The sequence below is a fragment of the Sminthopsis crassicaudata genome, chromosome 5, assembly GCF_048593235.1.
Source record: "Sminthopsis crassicaudata isolate SCR6 chromosome 5, ASM4859323v1, whole genome shotgun sequence".
Taxonomy (NCBI): domain Eukaryota; kingdom Metazoa; phylum Chordata; class Mammalia; order Dasyuromorphia; family Dasyuridae; genus Sminthopsis; species Sminthopsis crassicaudata.
Window position 1 is genome coordinate 223,395,468 of NC_133621.1, and position 21,078 is coordinate 223,416,545.

The window sequence follows — 21,078 nt, forward strand, 5'->3', positions numbered from 1 at the left end:
AAAAAAAAAAAAAAAAAAAGGGAGGGAGAAAGGGAAGGAGAGAGAAAGGGAGGAGAAATAAAGTGCTTACTATGTGCTAGACACAGGAATTAAAAGACAAAAAAATGAAATAATCCCTGCTGTTGACAAGCTTACATTCTACTGGAGACAATATGTTCATACATAAGTAAATAATGAATAAATATATGTAGAATACAGTTAGTGAAAGATAAAGAATGCCTGTCACTCAGGCTATAACATGCAGATAGGGAATCCATTAATTAGTGCATTAGCAGCAAACTTCATGAACAAATCATACCAAAACAACCAGAGAGCTTAGCCCAGAACTAAATAGGAGTAAATTGGACTGCACTTTCAATATCAGGCAGCTCCCTGACATAAATCTCCATCTTTTTAACTCTAATATTCTCCCACTATGCTCTATGGCTATGAATTATGAAAGAATAATCATAGAAGGCTTAAAATTTCAAGTGACCTAAAGGATAATGGAAAGAAATGTATAGCAGGTATAAATAAGCTATGTAACAACTCAAAACAGATGTCCAGCTCTTCCAAAATTGTGTATTTTAATTTCCCAAATAATCTGTAATCAGGAATTAACAAAATAAATAAAAATACAAAATAGGTTATATTCTTAAACTAAGTCAATAGGCAGGTGAAGAAGTCCTTCCTTATGTTAGTAGGCCCTCCTCCCATTTTCTTATTTGAATTTGCTACCACTGAGCTAAACATATTACCAACTGTCATTCACTAGAGCATAAAAATGTCATCAAGGAGGGATGTGATCAGAAAAAGCAGTAGGCCTATCTTGAATCAAGAGCCAGGGATAAGAAATAAGAGACTGCCCTGATATTTGTGAAATATTAAAAGGCCTATAATGCACAAGGCTTAGTGTAAGGTTCATGAACTTTTAAAAATAGCTATATATTTTTATAGCTATATTTTAATATAATTGAGTAAGACATCAAAGGGGAGACTTTGAAAGGTAGAAAGAATGAATCAAGGCTGTTAAGGTGGTGAAGTCCAAAGAGTGAAAAATAGAGCCCAAAGTCAAGTGGGTATGACCTACGCCCCCCTCATGCAAAGTGGCCTCTACTCAGTCATTATTCAATGTCAACATTTTATCAATGATTTGGGTGGACACAAAGATTGGATTCTGTTAAGATGAGATGACAAAATAAGGATTTAAAAATATTTTGAGGCACTAGAGCAAAGGAATAAAACTAATAGAATGAAATTTGAAAAGGGCAAGTCAGGCAAACAAGGTGAAAACATCAGCTGCACAGGACAAAATATGGGGCAAAGGAAATGAACTAGCTAAAAAAAAGAAAAAGAAAGAAAAGACCTGGGGAATTTTAGATGACAACAAAGGCTTCCACAGAAAAACCTTAAGTTTCCTTTAAGGATCAGCTCAAACCCAGCACTAAGAATCTTAATTTCCCTGAAAATTAATGCTGCCCCCATCTCATCTCTTTCAATCCTTTTTTTTTTTCTGGCCTGTACTCACTTATCTATGAACATATTATTATCCCCTTTACTGCCCCCTACTCCCACCCCCATTTGAGGATGAAAACTTTAGTCTCTGTCTTTGTGTGGTAGTGCCTAGCACATAATTGCCCCAAATGTTTATTGATTGCCCCACAGGATCTAGGACACAACATCAGACCCAACAGAACAAGAAAGATTAGGAAGAAGAGGCTGAAGATCGTAAGTGTTTGGAGGGGTTTTTTGGAAGCCCTTTACACAGAATGTAGTTTACAGCTATATTTATATATAATTCTCCTACCAGGTTGTAAAATTTAAGGAACTTTGCCTTTTCTAAACTGTTAGGCCCTTCAGAATTTAGCACAGTGCTCTAAAAAACACATAGCCACTTAATACAGGCTTAATTGAAATAAGTTGAAACTACTATTTATATCAAAGCAATAGCAGAGACTTCTCTATTGTTGACTGTGCAAAATAGCCCAGAGGAAAAAGTGAAGTTAAAAAAAATCTTAAAAATCAAAATTATCCAGAAATTGAAGGAACTGCCTCAGGAAGTGATGCATTCATTCACTTGTGGTGTTCAGGTAACTGCTAGCCAGGGTTACTTTTTTAAAATAATGTCATTTAGGTTAAACTAGATAACCTCAGGTCTTTGCCAACTTTTAGGGTTCTGAATGTGATAGTTGGAAAAAACAAAAACCTCACCCCCAGACCTAGGGATCTTTGGCTTTATTAGTACCACTAGATAGTGTTCAAACGAAGCAGCCCCCTAACTCTGGTCCTCAAAGCCACATGTAAGGTCCCGTCTCATTCTCAGGGCTCTGGAGAAACATCACCAGCTAAGAGTCCTCTGGAGCAGCCTCGCCTTCTAACCCCTTCCTCTTGCTCTGCACCATCACGAGACTCCTTACAAACCCTGACACCCGAGGAAGGGTAGGGACACTACTGCTCCAGGATAATCCCTGAAAGCCTCGCCCCCCCTTCCTGCCATCTTGGTCCTCCTCTAATAGCCTTCCTTTTCCCTCTCTAGTTTATCTTCCTCTTTTTCTCCTCTTCCCTTCCTTTCCAATCTCTTCTTTCTCTCTCCCTTCTCTTTTCTGCTTTTCCTTTCCTTTCCTCTTTTTGCCTTGTCTTTTTTTTCCTCCCTTTCCCTTCCTTTTCCTTCTCTTTATTCCTCTCCTTTTTCCTCTTCCCTTTATCTCCTCATATTCTTTTTCTCTTTTTTTTTCTTCCCTCCTTTCTTCTCACCTGTTAGTAACGACCCCTCCCCCCTTCACTAAAGCGTTCCAGCACAAATGAGAACGCTAACAATGGAGCCTCGTTCGGGTTCTCGGGCTGGGCGTGGAGGAGTGGGGGAGGGGGCAAAGAGCCTCGCTCTCACCCTCACTTAGTTGCAGGGAAAAGGGGGGGGCGGGGAAAAAAGCCAGCTCGCCACCGGAAGTGGGCTACGCCCTAACGCCAAGGGCAGGAAGTGGGCGTTGCCTGGGAGCTGAGGTACGGCTACCACAACTGGGAGCTGGCAGTGCGGCTGGGCTCTGAGGTAGGGTCCGGACATGCGCCAGGAGCGGGCTCCCGTTCAGCTCCCTTTCCCTTGACAGGAACTCCCCATCTCCGCTCACGGGGGCGCTCCTCTCGAGTGGCCCTGGCCCCGCCCAGCCCCGGTTCCCTTTTCCAAACCCTCCCTCCATGTGGCTCGTTCTGGCGCTCCTCTATTTATCTCTCCCGCCCTTTTCTCGACATCTCCACTACCAATGGAGGCGACGGCGGCTGCGCGCTCAGCCCGGGCTGTCCTCCCGCCGCTGCCCTCGCCCATCTCTGCTCTCCCAGCCCACTCGGCATCCTCCCTCGGTCCTCCCGTCCCCAACGGGCACACAACTCTTCCCGGGCCTTTTTTTCTTTAAAGGGAAGAAGTCCCATGGGGCTCCGCGGCTGCCGGGCCTTGGGCTCGCGAGGCGCTAGCCCGCCGCCTCCTGCCGGGCAGCCTCGGCCTTTCTTCCGCTTTTCCCTATAGTTTTGACCTCTACCAGCCCCTATATCAGCTCCCCCTTGCGGGAGAGAGTGTTAAGGGACGAAGAAAAGGTGGGGGGTGGGGGTGGGGTGAGGGGGGAAAGGGCGGGGAGGGCCGGCGCTTAAAAACTGAGGGAGGGGGGGAAAAGGTTATTCACCCTGTTGCCAAAGGAAGTTTTGGAATTGGGAGGTAATTTTTTTTTTAATTTTTTTTTTTTTTTTTAGGGTTTTTTGGTTTTGGTTTTGGTTTTGTTTTTTAATTACATTCGCTCTTTTAAATCTTAATTCTAAAGTCAGGTTGGCCGCGGGCGACCCCGGGATGGAGGTAGGGTGGGGGTGGGAGACACTGTATATTAGTCGTTGGACTTATTTTTTCCTTCTTTCAGCTTTTTCTCAATCAAAATGCGGGCACCAAAGGGTCCTCAAACTCCTTTTTTGGCTTTTTTTATTATGTGCGTCCCCAAACCCTCACCAACCCTGCTAGCCTTTAACTGAGTTTTAAAAGAATGGTGTAAAAGTAGCTCCGTATGAATAAAGGCCCCCTCCTAAGGAAAGACTCGAATTTCTTAGTTGGAGGGGCATGAGTGTAATTAGCCAATCAGCTCTAGAACGGTTAGGCTTCTAGAGTTCCAGTGGGTCATTTGTGTTTTCCAGCCTGGTGTTCCAAGACTGTTATGTCATAGAATGGGGGGAGGGGGGCCCTGGGGAGACAGTTCCCTAGAGAACAAGAGCTGTTAATCTAAGCCAGCACTTGGGTAGGAGTGCTGGTTTAAGACTTGGAAGGCATTCTCTTCCCCCTTCCCCCATAACAATAAGTATATTCATCACAATACCCACTAATAAGAGATCTCTTCAGATGGAAGAGGATTCAGGCACCAATCATACTTCAATTTCTGCCCCTCTGAGGTATCTGTTACAAACCGTCTCACATCTGGTGATATCATCTAGGAAATGGACAACCCTCTCGAGTCATCTTCCCCAGAAGTATTCCTGTTGAGCAAAAAGAGAAAGATTGTTACCTGGAGGATCTTAAATCACCACCGTTAAGCTCTGCACTTTGCTGGGTGGGGAGGGGCGTGTGGAGGGTGGCGGGTAGCTCTCTTAAAGTGTGGGTGAAAGGGCAGTTTGCTAAAATTAATCAGCATGTGGACTGTCCCCACCATATTAAAGGAAGACATTCTCCCTCTGGATGAAATCGGGGGCTGACCGAGAATCGGCTACTTGGCACTGGTGTCTTTGGTCTCAACTGCTAGAAAGGAGCACTTTTTTTCCTTCCTCACCCCCCCCCCCTTCTCCCTTTTTATGAAGTTGATCAGAAAGTTTAAAAAAGGTTTTTCTATTCCTATGTTTTATAATCAGGTGTTAAATAACATGGTACTTTTTTTCCCTATTGCTTCTGTAACATTTAACAGCATTTCAGAACTTGAAGAGATGGTATAAAGAGTGACAGGTAGTTGTAATAAGTTAAAATAAGCCTGCCAGTTTATCACCTGAATACAATTTGAATTGGTTGTCATCTTCCATTTTCCTTAAGTGTTGGAAGGTCTGAGAATCTGCTTATTACAGTGAATGTGAATCAGGAGGGTTATTTAAGTTCTTTGTTTAAAAAAAAAAAAAATCAAGGAATTTGATGAGGGGTTTTTGTAGTTTTGCTTGTGCCCAAGTTTACTCTGATTTTAATTTCAGTTTGACTCCGTTTCTTTGAGTTGGAGCCTTTTGGTGGATGCCATTTCTGGTTCCCTGAATCACAACTTTGAGAGAGCACTTGGGTCTGCCTCCTTTTCACTGCAGACATGGAAGACAATTATGGTATGTTCTTACTGATAGAGATTTATGCTTGCTCATCTATAGAAAGCAAAGACCTTAGAATTTATTCTTTCTGACCAACCAAAACTTCAATTTGTTTCTGTTATTTCTCATATGTGCTTGGGTTGAGGTGGTATTTCACAAGAGAGGTTGAGTAAAATTTCTATTAATGATAACTTATTTTTAAAAATATTCATATTTGAAATAAAACATTTTGGAATTGATCCACAGGGGATATTTGACGTCAAAAGAACTTCCAAGAAACAGAAGATATGTTTTAGTTCTTCACTAATTCACAGTGTTCCAACTTTCTAGAATTCAGTTTTTCCATCAAGAGCATGAGTAAAATAAATTCTGCCCCCTTCTATTTACAGGTGTCTATATGGTTAACTGAGACTGAAGTACAATGACTCCTTGAGATTATAGAATGCTTGAATAGAATTCTTATAATTCAGTGGTCCTGGAGCCTCCAGGAAACCAAAGGGAATTTGGTTTCTAGAATGAAAGCATTTTAGAACTTGTAAGAACCATAAAGACTAGTTCTGAAAGTGTTAAACACATTAAAATATAATTGGAAAAGTTTTAGCAAAACAAAAATAAAATATCATAAATAATGTTAATTTTTAGATTCCTAAGTTCATTTGCAGCTGGCAGGTAACCATTTGAGTTTTACACCACTGACCTAGTTGCACAACTAGTTAATTAGAATCTTTTTTTTTTTTTTTTTTTTTACTGTTTAAACATAATATCCTGTTTTAATATCACTCAAATTAGAGAAATGAATTGTACATATTTACTCATAATCCTCATCTAATTGATGAATTATTCTTAATGAAGGCAATTCCAGCTTTTCTGCCTCCAGATATAGCAGTAAAAGTTACATATTAAAATAAGAAACAGAGATGTTAAGTTAATAAAGTTAAAAATGAAATAGAAATTGATCTTATTGTTTAAAATAGTTGTTCTTATGGATCCACAAATACCTTTTTAAATGTTTATTTACATGTCAAAAAGAGAGATTTCTGTTCATTCTTAATTGTTTCTTCTGGGTTTTTTTTTTTTGTTGTTGTTGTTTTTTAAAGCAGTCTTAACTATGAGCTCTTCTAGACACTGTCTTTATTATTTTTTCTTTGCAGCCAACTACTGGTTATTTTCTAGTGTAATGATGCTTCAGAGAATAAGTATTTTTCACAATTTCAATCAGTAAACATTTATTGAATATTTTGTTAAGTGATGAGCACTGTCCTAAGCTTTGTGATACAAAGACCAAAAAAATCCTTGCCTCTAGGGAGTTTTTACTTCTCCTATATACTATGTACAGAGACGAATATGTATAAAATAAGTACAAAAAGATGAGATAATGGGTAGGAGGCATTAAAAGAGGGGGAAGGATCCAGAAAAGTTCCATATAAAAGGTGATATTTTAGCTAAGCTTTGAGGGGGATTTTTTTGAGGGGGCTTAAGAAAGAATTGCATTATTGCAGATGTAGGGGACATAGTCTATACAGAAGAAATGGGAAATACAGTGTTTGTGAGAGATGGACATTTTAGCAATTGAAAGAATTAAATCTCTTAATCTCACAGGTATGTTTGGGGTTACATGGCTAATAATCTGTCTTTGAAGTCTCCTTCATGTTTCTTCTCTTCTCATGTTTCATTTCTTCACCATTCACTTTGGCACATTGCCCAAATCTGAGAAACATCAAGGCAAAGTTTAACAGAGGTTACTTTGCTAGGATGTCCAAATTTAGTCTTTTGCCCAAAAGGCCAGGCAGAGCAAACTGGAGATGATTTAAATTACGAAAAGCAAAACACAGTAGTAGAAAAACCATCATTCCGTCAGCTCTGACGTATGCAGCTCTATGGATATGAATCATAAAATAACATCCATTCTGTCAGCTAGTGATATGGTCTAACATTTGCTACTTAAGGAACAGAGCAAATGAAGGGAAGCTAAAAAGAATTTACATCTGTAAACTGTCCCTTGATGTCCTGGAACATTAGACTATAAGGAGACTGCTGATCAAGAAAAGGTTGGTAGGCATAATAAACCCGTCCTCTAAGACTTTGATTTCTTTCTGCTTTCTCTGTCCTTCAAGTCTCCTCTCTGGCTCATTTACATCATGATCATGGTTAGCAATTTATTCCATGTTTACCACTCTTCAGTGAAACTGTCGGCTTCAATTCTCTACTGACTTCTGATTTTCATAGCTGTCCCCTATGCTTATAAAATTTCCTTTCATTGTGAATGGTTTATCTTATTTCACTGTTAACAGACTTTCAAGTGGTAAGGGCATGTTGTGTTAGGTCATTCACTAAGAATAAATTTAACCTTTTAACTTCTTTCCAAATGTGGGACACAATCTGGGTATCTTCAGAGTGTCACAGAATTTGAGGATTAGACTGGGACCTCAGAGTTCATCAAATCCATCTCATGCCTTTCAGATCCCAAACTCTTAACTTATATGTTGGCGATCCACTAGCCCTCAAGGCAGCCCATTCTACTCTAGAATTGTTAGGAAGTTTCTTCTGACAGCAATCCTAAATTTGATTCTTGGCAACTTCTACTGATTTCTCCTGGTTCTGTCTTCTGGGAGCCAACAAAACAAGTCTAATCCCTTCCCTCATGTCAGTTATAATTTAAAATTAAGCTTTTGTGTTAGGATATATTAAGTAATTTTCATCTTAGATATATTCCAAAACATTAAAAAATGAAGACACCTTTCCGATTTAGGTTATGTTTTAACTTAAGTTAAAATAATGTATTTACTAAGTTCCTTAAGTGCCTTAAGAGCAGGGGATAATTTGCGTATATTTTTATGCCTTCCACAAAATAAATTATGCACTTAATGTTTTTTTTGAATGAACAAACTTAAATAGCTAATATTAGGAACTCTTCATGAGAATAACCTATAGAAAAATAGACCCAAAGAAACATTTTTATACTAATTTTTATTAAGCACATGTATGTTGCTAGGGTAAGTGCTATAGGAATGAACCCAGCATTCATATTTCTCAAAAAAGGTTTCATTTAATTGTTTGCTTTTATAGCCTACAAATAAACTAATAGCATTTGCAGTTAAGCCCAAAATCAAAGACAAATTAACAATCCAGAATATAGTTCTGCTAGGTTCATTAAGATTCTATGACAGTTCTTTTTGTCTACTTTGAGCTGTATTCAAATTTAGTTATTTTCAATTTTCAATATATAGTTAATTTTTTGTTACCCTAATTGTATTATTAGATTGTTTTAATTTTCAAATATAGTTAAATTTTTATCTTAATTGTCTTATATAACAATTGTTATATAATTGTTTTATATAATAAGTTATGAAAAATATAATTTTTTTGCAATTATTAAAACTTGCTGATCCTTTGAAAATTCAATCTGCTTCATGGGCTACAGTTTATATATATATATATACAGTTTATATATATATATATTTCATTTGTGTTTATTGTGTTTATTGTGTTTTTCTCTTTTACAGTTGATTCTTTGGATCCAGAGAAGCTGATACAATGCCCATATGATAAAAACCATCAGATCAGGGCCTGCAGGTTCCCTTATCATCTGATCAAATGCAGAAAGGTAGATAATAGATAATTTTTTATCATTTGCTCTCTAATGTTCTCATAACCTACCCCATTTTTGAAAAGTAAATATCAGCTTATCTCAGCCTGAATTGCTCAATGAATCTTGCTCTTTATCTTGTCACAACATTTGTAGGAGGGACTTTGTTTCCCTTTAGGTATATCAGATGAGTTTTGTTTGTTTGGAGAGAAGTAGTGTTTCTCACACTTTGTAGGCAGTCTTTGCAAGCAATAGAAAAAATCTTTCCTGCTTTATGAATTTGATTTATTCATAGTTTGGAATGTAAGGATCAAATGCTATTAGAAGATTTTTATTTTTCCTTGAAGATTTACAACTTTATTTCAGTTTGGATATCTATCTGAAATTTAACTTACAGGTCAGCCTCAGGAAAATACTCTAAAAATAACTGCTTCACTAAACTTAAGTAGTAAGCATCTTCAGAATTTATCAAGCTTGCTTTCTTGTATAAATATGGCTAGGATTAGCCTCACTGTTGGTATGTTATCAAAGACACTATCCTTGTTGCTGAAATGCAAGTATCTGAGGCAAAAAGGTATAGCTTTGGCTTGAAGATATGCTTTGGAAATAATGTTCATGTTAATCCAGGTTACTCAGCAGTAAGTTTAATAAAAACAACCTGACTGGAAAGCAAAAGCCCAGTTTCAAAAGTTCATAATAGATACTTAATAATGTTGTTGGTTGATTGATGTCTTTTGTTCTCAAAGGGAGAGCAAAATGACATCACTATGTTAGAATTGAGTTACAGTGTGTCTGACTGGCTGATCAGACAGATACCAGCTCAAAATGCTCTACTGCAACTCAGACATTTGAACATTTGGGGTGGTTTCTCTAATTTTGCAAATCTCAAGTTTTCCTTTGGGCTAATTTAATTCTGCTTTGCCCAAAGCATTGCACCCTCAATGAAAGCACACATGTGATTAATTAATGTCTTCTTCCCTCTTAGTCTCTAGAACAGGATCTCTAGGTTGTTCCATGAACTGTTTTAAGTCTTCAGGTGGCAGCTTTCCTGACCTTTTCAGACACTTTTGATAGTGGGAAGGTAATAGATGGTATCCAAAAGCCCCAGTCATGCTTGCCTCTCCATAAAAAGTCTTGACCACCTAGAAGTAACTCTTGCAGATTGAGGATCCCCATGTCTATAATTTCATCCTCTGCTTTTGTTTCCCCTTCCCTTTTCCCCAAAACCCTTCCTTTATGCTTTCCCCTTCCCATTTCTTGTTCTCTGAAGCCTGTGTTGGCAGTCAGAGTGAATTTCTTTGCTCCCCATTTGTCTTTGATGATAGGATTTGGGCAGAATGACTCCATCTATACACTTTATTTCTAGAACAGGTCACCAGTTATCTTTTGATAACTCTTCCTAAGCGAAAGAGCTGTAGTAAAGGTCAGATTATTCAAACCTTTATCCTAGGACTCATGACTTGAAATGAAGGCTTTATTGTGTTAAACCTAAATGACCTTTGTTGCACCTAGAGGAGCTCCTTCTGGGTTTTTTTTGTTAGTGTTCCCCTATCTACCTTTACTGAAGCCCAGGCTATGAGTGTTTGTTTTTGTTTTGTTTTTATTTTTTTTACTATTGCTATTGATTTTACAGATCAGCAATCAGATATTCAGAGATTTGTATTCAATTTCAGATTTAAGTCCCCCTTCCTTAGAAAGAATATGACTTTGAGAATTAAACATAGGTATTGGGAATTCCATTTAACTACTCAGTTGTGTTGACTTCCTGTTGGTAAGCCACTTGACCCTTCTTAATTAGAGACCTGAAGCTCTGTCTACAATGAGTATAATTAAACTTAAATTGGTGAAGGGGGCTTTGTTAGGAGAATCAATTAGATAAAATCTATTATGTCTATGAGTGGTAAGTAATTGCTATTGTGGTTTTCTACTAAAGATTTTTACCCTATTTAAAGCCACTGATTGAGAAAAAAATTTATAAATCATCTATAGAACAAAGCTAAGTCAAACCCTCCTTAGAAGGCATAGGAACTGATGGGTTTCTTGACTTCACTTCTGTAGAACCACCCTGATGTTGCAAACAAATTGGCTACGTGTCCTTTCAATGCTCGCCACCAAGTTCCCCGGGCTGAAATCAGTCACCACATCTCAAGTTGCGATGACAAAAGCTGCATTGAACAGGATGTTGGTAAGGATCTACAGCAAAGGTGCTTTGATATTGGGACCTAGCACCTAGAACACAGATATATGGCATTATGAGTTTGATTTTTTTTTTTTTTTTTTTTTGGTCACTCTCTATTGCAAAAGATCATTACTTTTAATGTTTATAAGATTTTATCTTCTAGCAGAAATAATCTGTCATGCTGTATTTGTTAGACTCCTTTCTCTTCTGAACAACCTATTTTTTCTAACAATTTATCTTAAAAATAAAAATCTCATATTATTGCCATAAATATTATACTATACTTTTATTTTTGCTCCCTCCTTAGCCACCCACCCCCACCCTAGTGTAACAGTATCAGGGAAGAGATAAGGTCCCTTTGTTTAGATTTTAGACTTTTCCTTCTTTCAAAAACAAAGAAGCATTTGGCTACCCTGCCTGCTAATTCCTTGAAGCAATATAATTTGGCAGTGCCCTATGCTCATGTGGGAATTTGTATTATTTCAGTCAGCCAGTCCAGGAACTACAGATGCGAGGCTCTGACTGTGAACACATGGCAGTGCCCTCCTTGTGATGAAGACTGGGATAAAGGTGAGACACCTCCATTCTTTTTTTCTGTTCATATCCTCCATAGTCAGATTGATGAAGAAAGAATGAAGATTTCCCTCTTTTAAGAACATGCCATATTGTTTAAGACTCCTGATAATTCTTATTGGGCCTGAAAATGAGTGCTGTTGTATTACATGGTAGACACGTGGAGCAACCCATCTCTTCGTGGAAAAGAACACATCTGTTTTTTCCATAAATTGTGTTTTGCCATCTGTGTTTAGTTGTTAATAGACACATTTATTATTATTTATGCTGTGTGCGTTTGTATCTTTCAATTAAATTCCTACCACACTGTCACTTAGTCAAGACATTTGATCAATTTTTACTCCCTTCTTTAAACTCAGGCATTTGATTCCTCATTTCACAGCTTCTGCATGCTGGCTTATACTGGTGCCTTCCCTAAATAAGTGTGTCAAGCTGTGTTTTGCTTCCTTTGGCAGATTTGTGGGAACAGTCCAGCACTACCTTCGTCTGGGGTACTGCTAACTGCAGTGGCAATAATAGGTAATGAAAATGGCGTGACTCTTGATGTTCCTCCTTCAAGCTGAATGTTCTGTTGTTTACAAGTCACCTCTTCAGTATCAGGCTGTTTCTGGAATATGCCTTTGTGGCTTCCATACTTTAAATTGCAGCCTGGCCTGTTCTTAATGTCTGGACTATTATGTACTATTATGTAACATGGGATGCCACATCATTCTATTACTTTAGTCTTTCTTAATATATGTTCTAGATATGTTTTTAATTAAAATCTATAGTTTTGCAGTTTGATAGTTTTTTCTTTAGTGACAGAGATTAAAATCTTTTTTTTTTTTTTAAAGTAGTAGGCTTTCAAGGAAGGGAGATTTTAAAATTCCTTAAAGGGAAGAGAAGAAAATGCATCTATTCACTAGTTTTTTCTCTCACTGAAAAGCAATAAGATATATTTTAATTCTATTCTTGCAATTCATATCATGGCTGGAAACTTAATGTAGCAAATCCAAGGAATAACCTGGGATTGGAAAATGAGTGGATAGTGTCCTCTGGATGCTAAATTTCCTATTTATGCTTTTCTCTTTTTCCAAATGATCTATTTTGGGATTTCTGAATCCTAACCTCCAAAGTCAATAGTAACGATATCTTCTGTACACTGTTTTATAACTTCGTGGAGGTAAAAATCATATAGATTTAAAATAAAAAAAATTCCATTAGGACAGCTTTTGTCCCATTTTAATTTTATGAGGTTCATTACCTTGGACTTAGTCATCTTGGCCTTTTTCTTTTGTTTTTTATGGTTAAGTGATTTTGATGGACCTGTCATAAATTCAAACAGTAGATGGCATCCCTGTTTATCTCTATTTCAGTTAAACATATTGGATAGTGAAAATGACTAGATTTTCCTGAATGCTAGTACAGAACACAGAGCCCCATTCAGAGAAAGGATAATCATTCTGACTGCAAGGCAGCCTGTTTGATGGAAATATTTTCATGTTTCATAGCTGTGTGGGTTGTTGTTTTCCCCTTAGGTTTTAGAAACACATTCTGATTGGCCTGTATGTTTTCATATCTGTGAAACTGAAAGTTAATGCTCATGTGACCCCAGGGTACCAAGACAATCAAGGTCCTCTTTCTTTTTGCAGCCCTGCGAACAATGTGGTTGTGGAACATAAGAGTAACCTGGCTTCAGGCATGCGGGTTCCCAAGTCTCTGCCATATGTACTACCATGGAAAAGCAGTAAGTGGGATAGAGCTAAACAGTGTGTGTCACACATTCCATGGTGTGGGTAGAGTCAGCCTTGATTATTCAGGGATTGATTCTGCTGTTTGTTATCTAGACGCTTCTTCTGTGAACTCTGTGCATTGGAGGAATGCTTTGATTACCTATTTGTTATGCCAATTTCTAACCAGACACATTTTGAAGTAAATAACCCAGTTCTGGGGACTGCAGCTAAAGTTTAAGACTGTAGAAAAACCTCCCAGAGGGTTCACTGTTGAGATTGAGATGACAAAAGAATTGGAGGAATACTGTGGCTAAAACTTATTCTAACTATAATAATTCTACCTAAATGCTAATGTAATTTGGAAGACACTGATGACTAGCTAGAGGTCATGAGGCATACGTAGGATGGATGTAATAGAAATGTTCCTAAATACATACTTTGGCCAATGAGGCAATTTTGAAAATTAGGTAGAATATGGTAAGTGATAGTGTAAGATGCGGAGATAATATAAAAATCCAGAAGAGGGAGAAATCATTTTCTGGGGGAAATCAGAGGTGGTTTCATAGAAGAACTGAGTCCACTTAGAAGTGGAATGTAGGAGAAAGGTCCAGGCATAGGGAATGGTTTGTGCAAAGGCTAGATGATGGAACCTATTAAGAGACAGCCCTCTATCTTAGTTACAGTATCAAGAATGTTTAAGTAGAGAGGAAATAGAGTAGCAGGGACCTAGGACTAGAAAGATAGATTTGGGATCAAATTATGTATGAAAAGATCTTGAATTCCAGACTAAAGAATTTAAACTTAATTTGCCATAAATAGCAAACCACTGCAGATTTAATCGAGGTTAATCAGAAAAGTGACATGACTAAGCTGTCCAGTGCTCACATATTACATGAAAAAACAAGAACCAGAGAAATGTATTGATTTGGCCAAAGCATTAAAAAAGGTTGTAAATAAATAAGAGTTTAGGATTCAAAACTAGATCTTAACAATTCTTAAACTCATTGACTTTTTTTCCTAGTTTGCACAATCAATTTCATGTTGAGATATATACATATGTATGTGTGTGTATAAAATCTACCCTTCTTAATTACTTCTTAATCCCACCACTATGGCTAATATATCAAATTCCCAGGATACCATAAGCCTTTGATTTCCATTTTAATATCTACATTAGAACCTAGCATAACTTCTGAATTCAAATGTCTTTGGTATCTATCTTTGCCTAGTAGCTGAAGTAATTTTGGAGTATTTAGCTGTCTCTTAAATTTTCTTTTGGTGAGAGACCTGTGATCATTAAACATGAGGTTACCAGATTAAATTGTCTTTGAAACTTGAATTGAGGATTTTTTTTTTATTTTTTCTCACTGATTTTCAAAGTCTTTTAATGCAGTAAGAATTCACCTATCACAGTAGAGGTTCATACTTTGTTGGGGAGGGGGGATTATGTTTTCGTTGGATTGAGTATTTATTTTGAAATATTTCTATTTCATAGATGGAAATGCACAGTAACTGAAAATCTTATCTCATCAAGTAAGTGTTTCAATTTTATTTCACTATCTCATCAGATGGTAGCAGGATTTAACTGGACATAAAGCAATTTAGGTCCAATTTTCTCTCTGATGATAGTGGCAAATTAAGGCACTGTGTGTGTGTGTGTGTGTGTGTGTGTGTGTGTGTGTGTGTGTGTTTCTAAGTATATAGCCTCAGTTATGACTTTACACACTAATGAATAAGCATTTGCTGGCTAAATTGGAATTCTGTTAACATACCAAGTTGTTTTCCTTAACATCACTACACATTGCCTGTTTTTTTCATTTTTATCAAAGTTGCATTTTAAACATATCATCTCTCTCTAATGGACTGAGATTAATGACCCTACAATTTTTTATCAGTTTAACGCTCATCAAAAAAAAAAAAAAAAAAAAAAAAATCATACTTAAGGAAAAAAGTCTCAGATGTTATTGGTCTCCAAGGCCCTCATGCTGTTGCTGTTGTCTGAGCATTTGAATATAGCAGGACCTCAAAACTCTTAGAAAGAATTCAAAATATTGACCTTTTCATGAATGAAGACTTCTCTCAAGATCACCCCACAATAGAACTAATGTGAATGCTTCCAGCCTTACCTTGAAATTTACATGCCCAACCAATACTATTCTAGGGAAATGAAGTTGGCCTAAATCTAAACTTCTAATATTTCTGTGGAAAATGATGGATCCAGGAGATAATCATTTTGTGCCAAAGTTTATTAGCTTTTTAGTTTTTGTACTCCAGAAAATATATATTTTTAAAGCTTAAAACCCCTTAAATGTGAGAACTCACAGTTATCAATTTGTTGCTGTCCTGTTTGATGATTTGAATGGGGTCTGACTCCACATTATCCAGTATATCTAAAACAGAGAAAGTGGAAATCTTGAAATGCTCTCGACTCCAAAAGGAGAGAATGGTATAGAATAGCCTGGGGAGTGTCAGGAAAGCACAAATTGAGGAGGCCAGTTGAATTGTTGACCTCTGAAATTTCACACATTGACATATTTCACAGGATATGTGGTGACTATGCACATGGCAACTTGCTGCTCAAGGTGGTTCTTTCTGAGAAAAACCTTCAGTACTTAAAATACTTAAGGACTAATGTTTCTGTCCTTCAGAAATTCACTCTTCTCCAACTAAAAAATCATTATTCCGTGTTACTCTTAAGATAGACAAAGGAAGGAAGGGTCTAGGGAAAGGGTCCTTATCAGAAGCAGCTAACAGAATGAAGGGTCCTAATAGTGAGTGGGTTGCAGTTAATTAGGAAAAAATTACGAGTTAATTAGGGAAAAATTAGAAAAAAACAACCACATTGCCTCAAGGAATTTCAAGAGGGTTTCTTTTCGGTCTCCTAGCATATCTGGGAGATGAGATAGAGTAAATGCTAATATTTTCAGAGGGTGTTCTTAGGCTCTAGTATGCTAGTATTGTATTGTAGGGTCCTTGTCCCTGAAGGAGCCTGAGGGTCAGAATGACCAAATAAACAGAAAGCAGCTACTTTAGCTGACAAGGGTCAGTCTTAATTTCCCTGTGGCTTCATAACCTTTTGTAGGATAATACTGGCAATATTATCATTGATAAGAACTAAGAGCTCTTCATTTTCTGTTTAATTGCAGATGACAGACCCAAGAAGACACTTTTGCCTCCTGCTACTTACTACCAGTGGGTTCTTCATTTCTCTTCCTAATCTTATTTTGGAAAGATAAACTGTCTGTGGCTCTGATTGACCAGTCCCCTTTTTTTCTCCTCTTCTCCCCTTCCCTAACTTGAGCCCTTTCTGCAGTGCCTCCTCAGAAGAGCTTTTCCAAATAAACTACAGATGTATTAAGGCTGGCCCAGTAGCTGCCCTGAAAACAGTGTCAGCAGCCCTAAAAGCAAAAACCCTCTTTTTTAGTGATGATAGGGTACAATAATTTGAAGTTATTTACCTAAACTAATCCTAGTGGGCAGAAAACTTGGGCTAGAAACAGTAGTGCCACTTAAAGCTTAATCTAGTACAGATTCAGTATGTTTCAGCAACTCATAATTGACCAGTAATGGTCCACTAATCCATAAAATCCTTGAAATATGGATAGGACTCATCTAAACACTTCCATTTTCTTTGAGTGGCTTTCTTTTGGTAGTTCTCCTTTAGGGTATCTTACGGTTCCCAAAGTATATGTTATTTTTCCTACTGCTTCTACTTCTCCCCAATCGATAAGGGAAATTGTACTAGCTGTCAGACAAGGTATGTATTAGCAGGTGAATATAGTGATGTGGATGGAGGGGAAGTATCCATATGTATTATGGGGAGATGGACTTGCCATTTCTATATGAAATTGACTTAATTTCAAAAACCTCCAAAGCTTAAATGTGTGAAGGTCTTGTTGACTTCCCTAGAGTATATCTCAGTACTTAGTCCCAGTCTGAGACTAACAAACCCAGCACCTTGCTGGCAGTTCATCCTTAATGTGGAGACTTCATAATCTCCAAGGCCCAGTTTTTCTTTGGTAACCTTATCCAAGCATTGTCTAGCAAAGAGACTTTGGGGATCTGCATCGATAAGAGCCCTGAGCATTCTATAACAAATGAAACTGAAAATTATCTGCTCTGACGATCTTTGTCAATAACAGCTAAGAAGTTGGGCTACTGGGAGGGCAGGTATTGTGGAACCAGCTACAACAATGAGACAAGGTTATTGGTCTAGCAACAAAATCCAAAAAAAATCTTGAAGATAGAGCGTTTCCATTTTCAACTCTGTTAGTTGAGTGGGGAAATAGTTATTTCTGGGGAGGACAACATTTCATTGGGAAGGAAATCATGCTCCCATTATTCCTTTCTTTCTTACCCTCTTCCTTCCTTCTATTTTAGGGTCAATCAGCACTACATAACAGCTTAACTTGGTCCTGGTGCCATGGGAGTGAGAGAGGGGCTGAATAGGAACTTAATGCTATAAATTGGTGTTTGACAGCATACTGTTATACCCATAATTGCTGCTCAGGTTGGGGAAAGCAGGTGGTAGTTTCACTACATGTAACTCATCTATTCCTTATACAGAGGGTGGGAAACAACTACTTTGGATTTTTAGGCATTCCCAGGGCAAGTTCTCACTCTAGTATCTATTATTGAAAAAGGACAAATGAAAAAACCCTTTGTTTTTGAGAGGATGTATATTTGCCCACCTCACTCCCAAAATACCTTTTGTTTCACACTTCCCCTCTTGAGACTAATTACCAGTAGCTTGACCCTTAGGAGTGTGAATAGCACTCACCAGATTTATCTGCCAGTGTTAATTGTTAGCACTGAGGAGTGGGCTATTTAAAGTCTAGTTTCTTCAATAAACTATTAAAATAGCCTGTTGGGCTAGTTCAGGAGATTTCCTAAGGTGGTGGGTGTTTCAGAGATTTAGTGACCAATTTCAAATTTGCTGCAAATAAGTTTGAAGATTCCCAAGAAAGGGTTAAAAAAAAAAGTTGCATTACTTACTAGACTTCATCAATCAGGAATTTGAAGGAAAAACTACTGTGAACATAGCTATTGGAGTTCCTTTATTGAGAGCATTGTCCTTGGAATATGAATGAAAGAGAAATACTTGTTTCCCATTCTAGTTCATGCTGCTAGTTAAGGGCTCCATTAAGCTTTGGGCTATAAACATGGTTCAAATGTTCATAGCCCAGAGAAGCCTGAGCCCTATATTCTAGCTTTATTATGGGCTTAGGCTCTGAGGAGGATTTTGTTTTTTGGTAAGATTGCCTCTCCCTGCAGGGGTGCTGGAAGTACCATGGTGATTTGCAAATGTTCTCACTAGGAATAAACAAATGTAGGTGATAAGTGCTGCTTAGTTCTCCGGGTAGCTCTGCCTGAATAAAACAAGGAGAGCATTTGTTTGGATTTAATTTAAAATAATGTACTGCAGCACCATTTCAGTGATGCAGGAGTACAGTAGCTGCTTGTGTTAATTAGTCTTGATGTAAAAAAAAAAAAAAAAAAAAAAAAAAAAAAAAAACCATATATGTGTATGTATGTGTCTGTTGGCATTATTGGAACATTTGAGTTGCACTTTTCAAAATTCAAGTTCCAAGTTGAACAAAAAGCAATTAGATAAAATTGTGCTTATGATGGCTATCTGTAAAGGGGCAGCTTGAAGAATTTAAGGCATTTTGTATGACATTCTAACATATCTTTAATATATTGGCAAATTTGGGGGAAGGAAATTTATTGTGTGTATTCAGATAATAGAGGAAGATAAAAAACAGGTTTAAACACTGAGAAAAAAGATACTGTTTCATTCTTTTGAGTTCTGTCTTCATGGTGCTTCAGTGTTTCAGAACATACCCATAGTAATATGTCAATTTTGACCTCTTCAGAAGCAAAACTGATAGTTCAAGGGACTTTAATCATCAGCTTCATCTTAACAGACAGACATGAGCTGGCTTGTCCTTCTAGACCAGGTGAATGAAGACCTCAGAATTAAAAACTTTCCCCCAGTCCAGGCCTACAGCTTGGTCCAGCTTACTGACTCTTACAACTTCATGTCTGGTGAGACTCAACTGTGAAATCTGAGACTTGTTTGCATCTAGGAAGAAGCATCTTAAGCCAGACTGTAACCCAGGAAAGCAGCCATATGGTCAGCAGATTTGCATTTGTGTTTACCTTGTTGGAGGACTGCTTTATATGAATCTAAAACAATGTGAAGAGTTTGGGGGAGACCTGAAAGGAAAGACTTGAATTGTTGAGTTCCCACATTTTCTGTGGAAAAACTAAAGCTCAATCTGCATGAAAAACACTTATTTGAACTCAGACCATGAATCTTAATTTTTGTGTACTTGCATTGAAATAAAGTACCTTTCAATCTGTTTCAGTTGTTTGCTCTCACTTGGATTTGAGGTTTATCATGAAGAGGGGGCAGGGAGAAAAGGGGAAGGCAAGCCAATAATTCAGTTGGCAGAGCATTGGCCAGCCTCAGATGCTTCCTAGCTCTGTATCCCTAGGCAAGTCATTTAACCTCTGGTAAAACAGCTGTAATGGAGAATGAAATGACAAAAATCACTTCAGTCTCTTTACTAAGAAAACCCCAAATGAGGGAATGAGGAGAAAGGGGAGCTACGATATGTTAACCTGTTTATACCATTTTCTCACTAGAACTTTAAGGGAAAGGTACAAATTGGAAGTTAGGAGAAGCTATATTCTGGAGACCCTGTTGAAGGCTCCAGGGAGAAATTTCCCCCAACTGCTTACTGTACAAAAGAATTTCTCTTCAGAGAAAAAGCAGCTCCTGCATTCAAGGTATTCATTCTAAGGGGGGAAAGTACGTTTGCAAAGAACATATAAAGTAACAAGAGGGAACATTAAGAGCAAAGTCAAAACGGAGCACTGGAACTTGTAGAAGTAGCATTCTAAACAAGGGGCAATTTGTACAAAGGCAAAGCAAGATAATGTCAGGACAGTGGGTAGGCCAATTTGTCCAGAATATTGGGCATATGAGGGTTAGATGAAATGCAATAAACCTAGAAAAGTAAGCTGGAGCCCAGATAACAGGAAAATTTGTATTGTATTTCTGGATTCAGTAGAAAGCCATTAGTTTCTTGGTAAAAGCATGCCAATTTAACAGCTCTGGAGGATGGATTTTAAAGGATTAAAATTGAGGCTGGTAAGCTAATTGAAGGCTATTGGAACAGTTCAAGTGCTGAAGACTTGAACAAGGATGATGGTTGCAAAATAGAGAAATGATATGACCATGAGATTTATAGGTGGCATTTGACAATCCATTAGTTGTGAGCAAAGTGGTGTCTGAGGATGCAAATGATATGAATCTGGGTGACTAGAACAGTTGTGGTAACCTAATTAGGAATGTTAGGAAGAGATGAGAATGGTGTGTATGTTGGGGGTGGGGGGAAGGTATGGAAGATAATGAATTCTAATTTAGACCAGTTCATCTTTTAGGAAAATTTAAGAGGCACTGAAAATATTTCATCTGAGGTGCTATCCAGTTCAGTCACATGATCCCAATTCCATATTAGGGGATTTTAAGTATGGTGATGAAAAGGTGGAAGACAATACAAACATTCCTCAGATGACCTGTAGTCATTTCGAATATCTTACCTGATATCCGTAAAAGTAGATGAGGAGAAACCTTGGATCTGGATAATCATAAAATTTGTGTCCAACTACCTACCATCTAGAGGAGGTGGTAGAGGGGAGGAGGGGAAAATTTGGAACAGAACTTTTTGGGTAAG

The 21,078-nt window shown here is 37.7% G+C and overlaps 1 protein-coding gene across 11 annotated transcripts; it reads left to right on the forward strand.

Annotated features, from left to right (window-relative positions):
* The first annotated feature begins 1,630 nt into the window (after nt 1-1,630).
* On the forward strand, nt 1,631-16,586 carry GTSF1 (gametocyte specific factor 1). Of its 11 annotated transcripts, XM_074270134.1 has the most exons (10): nt 1,631-1,707; nt 2,303-2,418; nt 5,179-5,301; nt 8,787-8,887; nt 10,928-11,054; nt 11,535-11,618; nt 12,077-12,140; nt 13,253-13,347; nt 14,829-14,866; nt 16,480-16,586. In XM_074270134.1, exons 3-9 carry the CDS (start codon nt 5,286-5,288, stop codon nt 14,843-14,845), a joined length of 504 nt encoding a protein of 167 aa, XP_074126235.1. In that variant the 5' UTR covers nt 1,631-1,707; nt 2,303-2,418; nt 5,179-5,285; the 3' UTR covers nt 14,846-14,866; nt 16,480-16,586. The 11 variants fall into 11 exon arrangements, with proteins under 11 accessions (XP_074126235.1, XP_074126232.1, XP_074126239.1 ...); XM_074270131.1 differs by lacking the exon at nt 14,829-14,866 and having other exon boundaries at nt 13,253-13,369; nt 16,416-16,586; XM_074270138.1 differs by lacking the exon at nt 2,303-2,418 and having other exon boundaries at nt 1,643-1,707.
* The last annotated feature ends 4,492 nt before the right edge of the window (nt 16,587-21,078 follow it).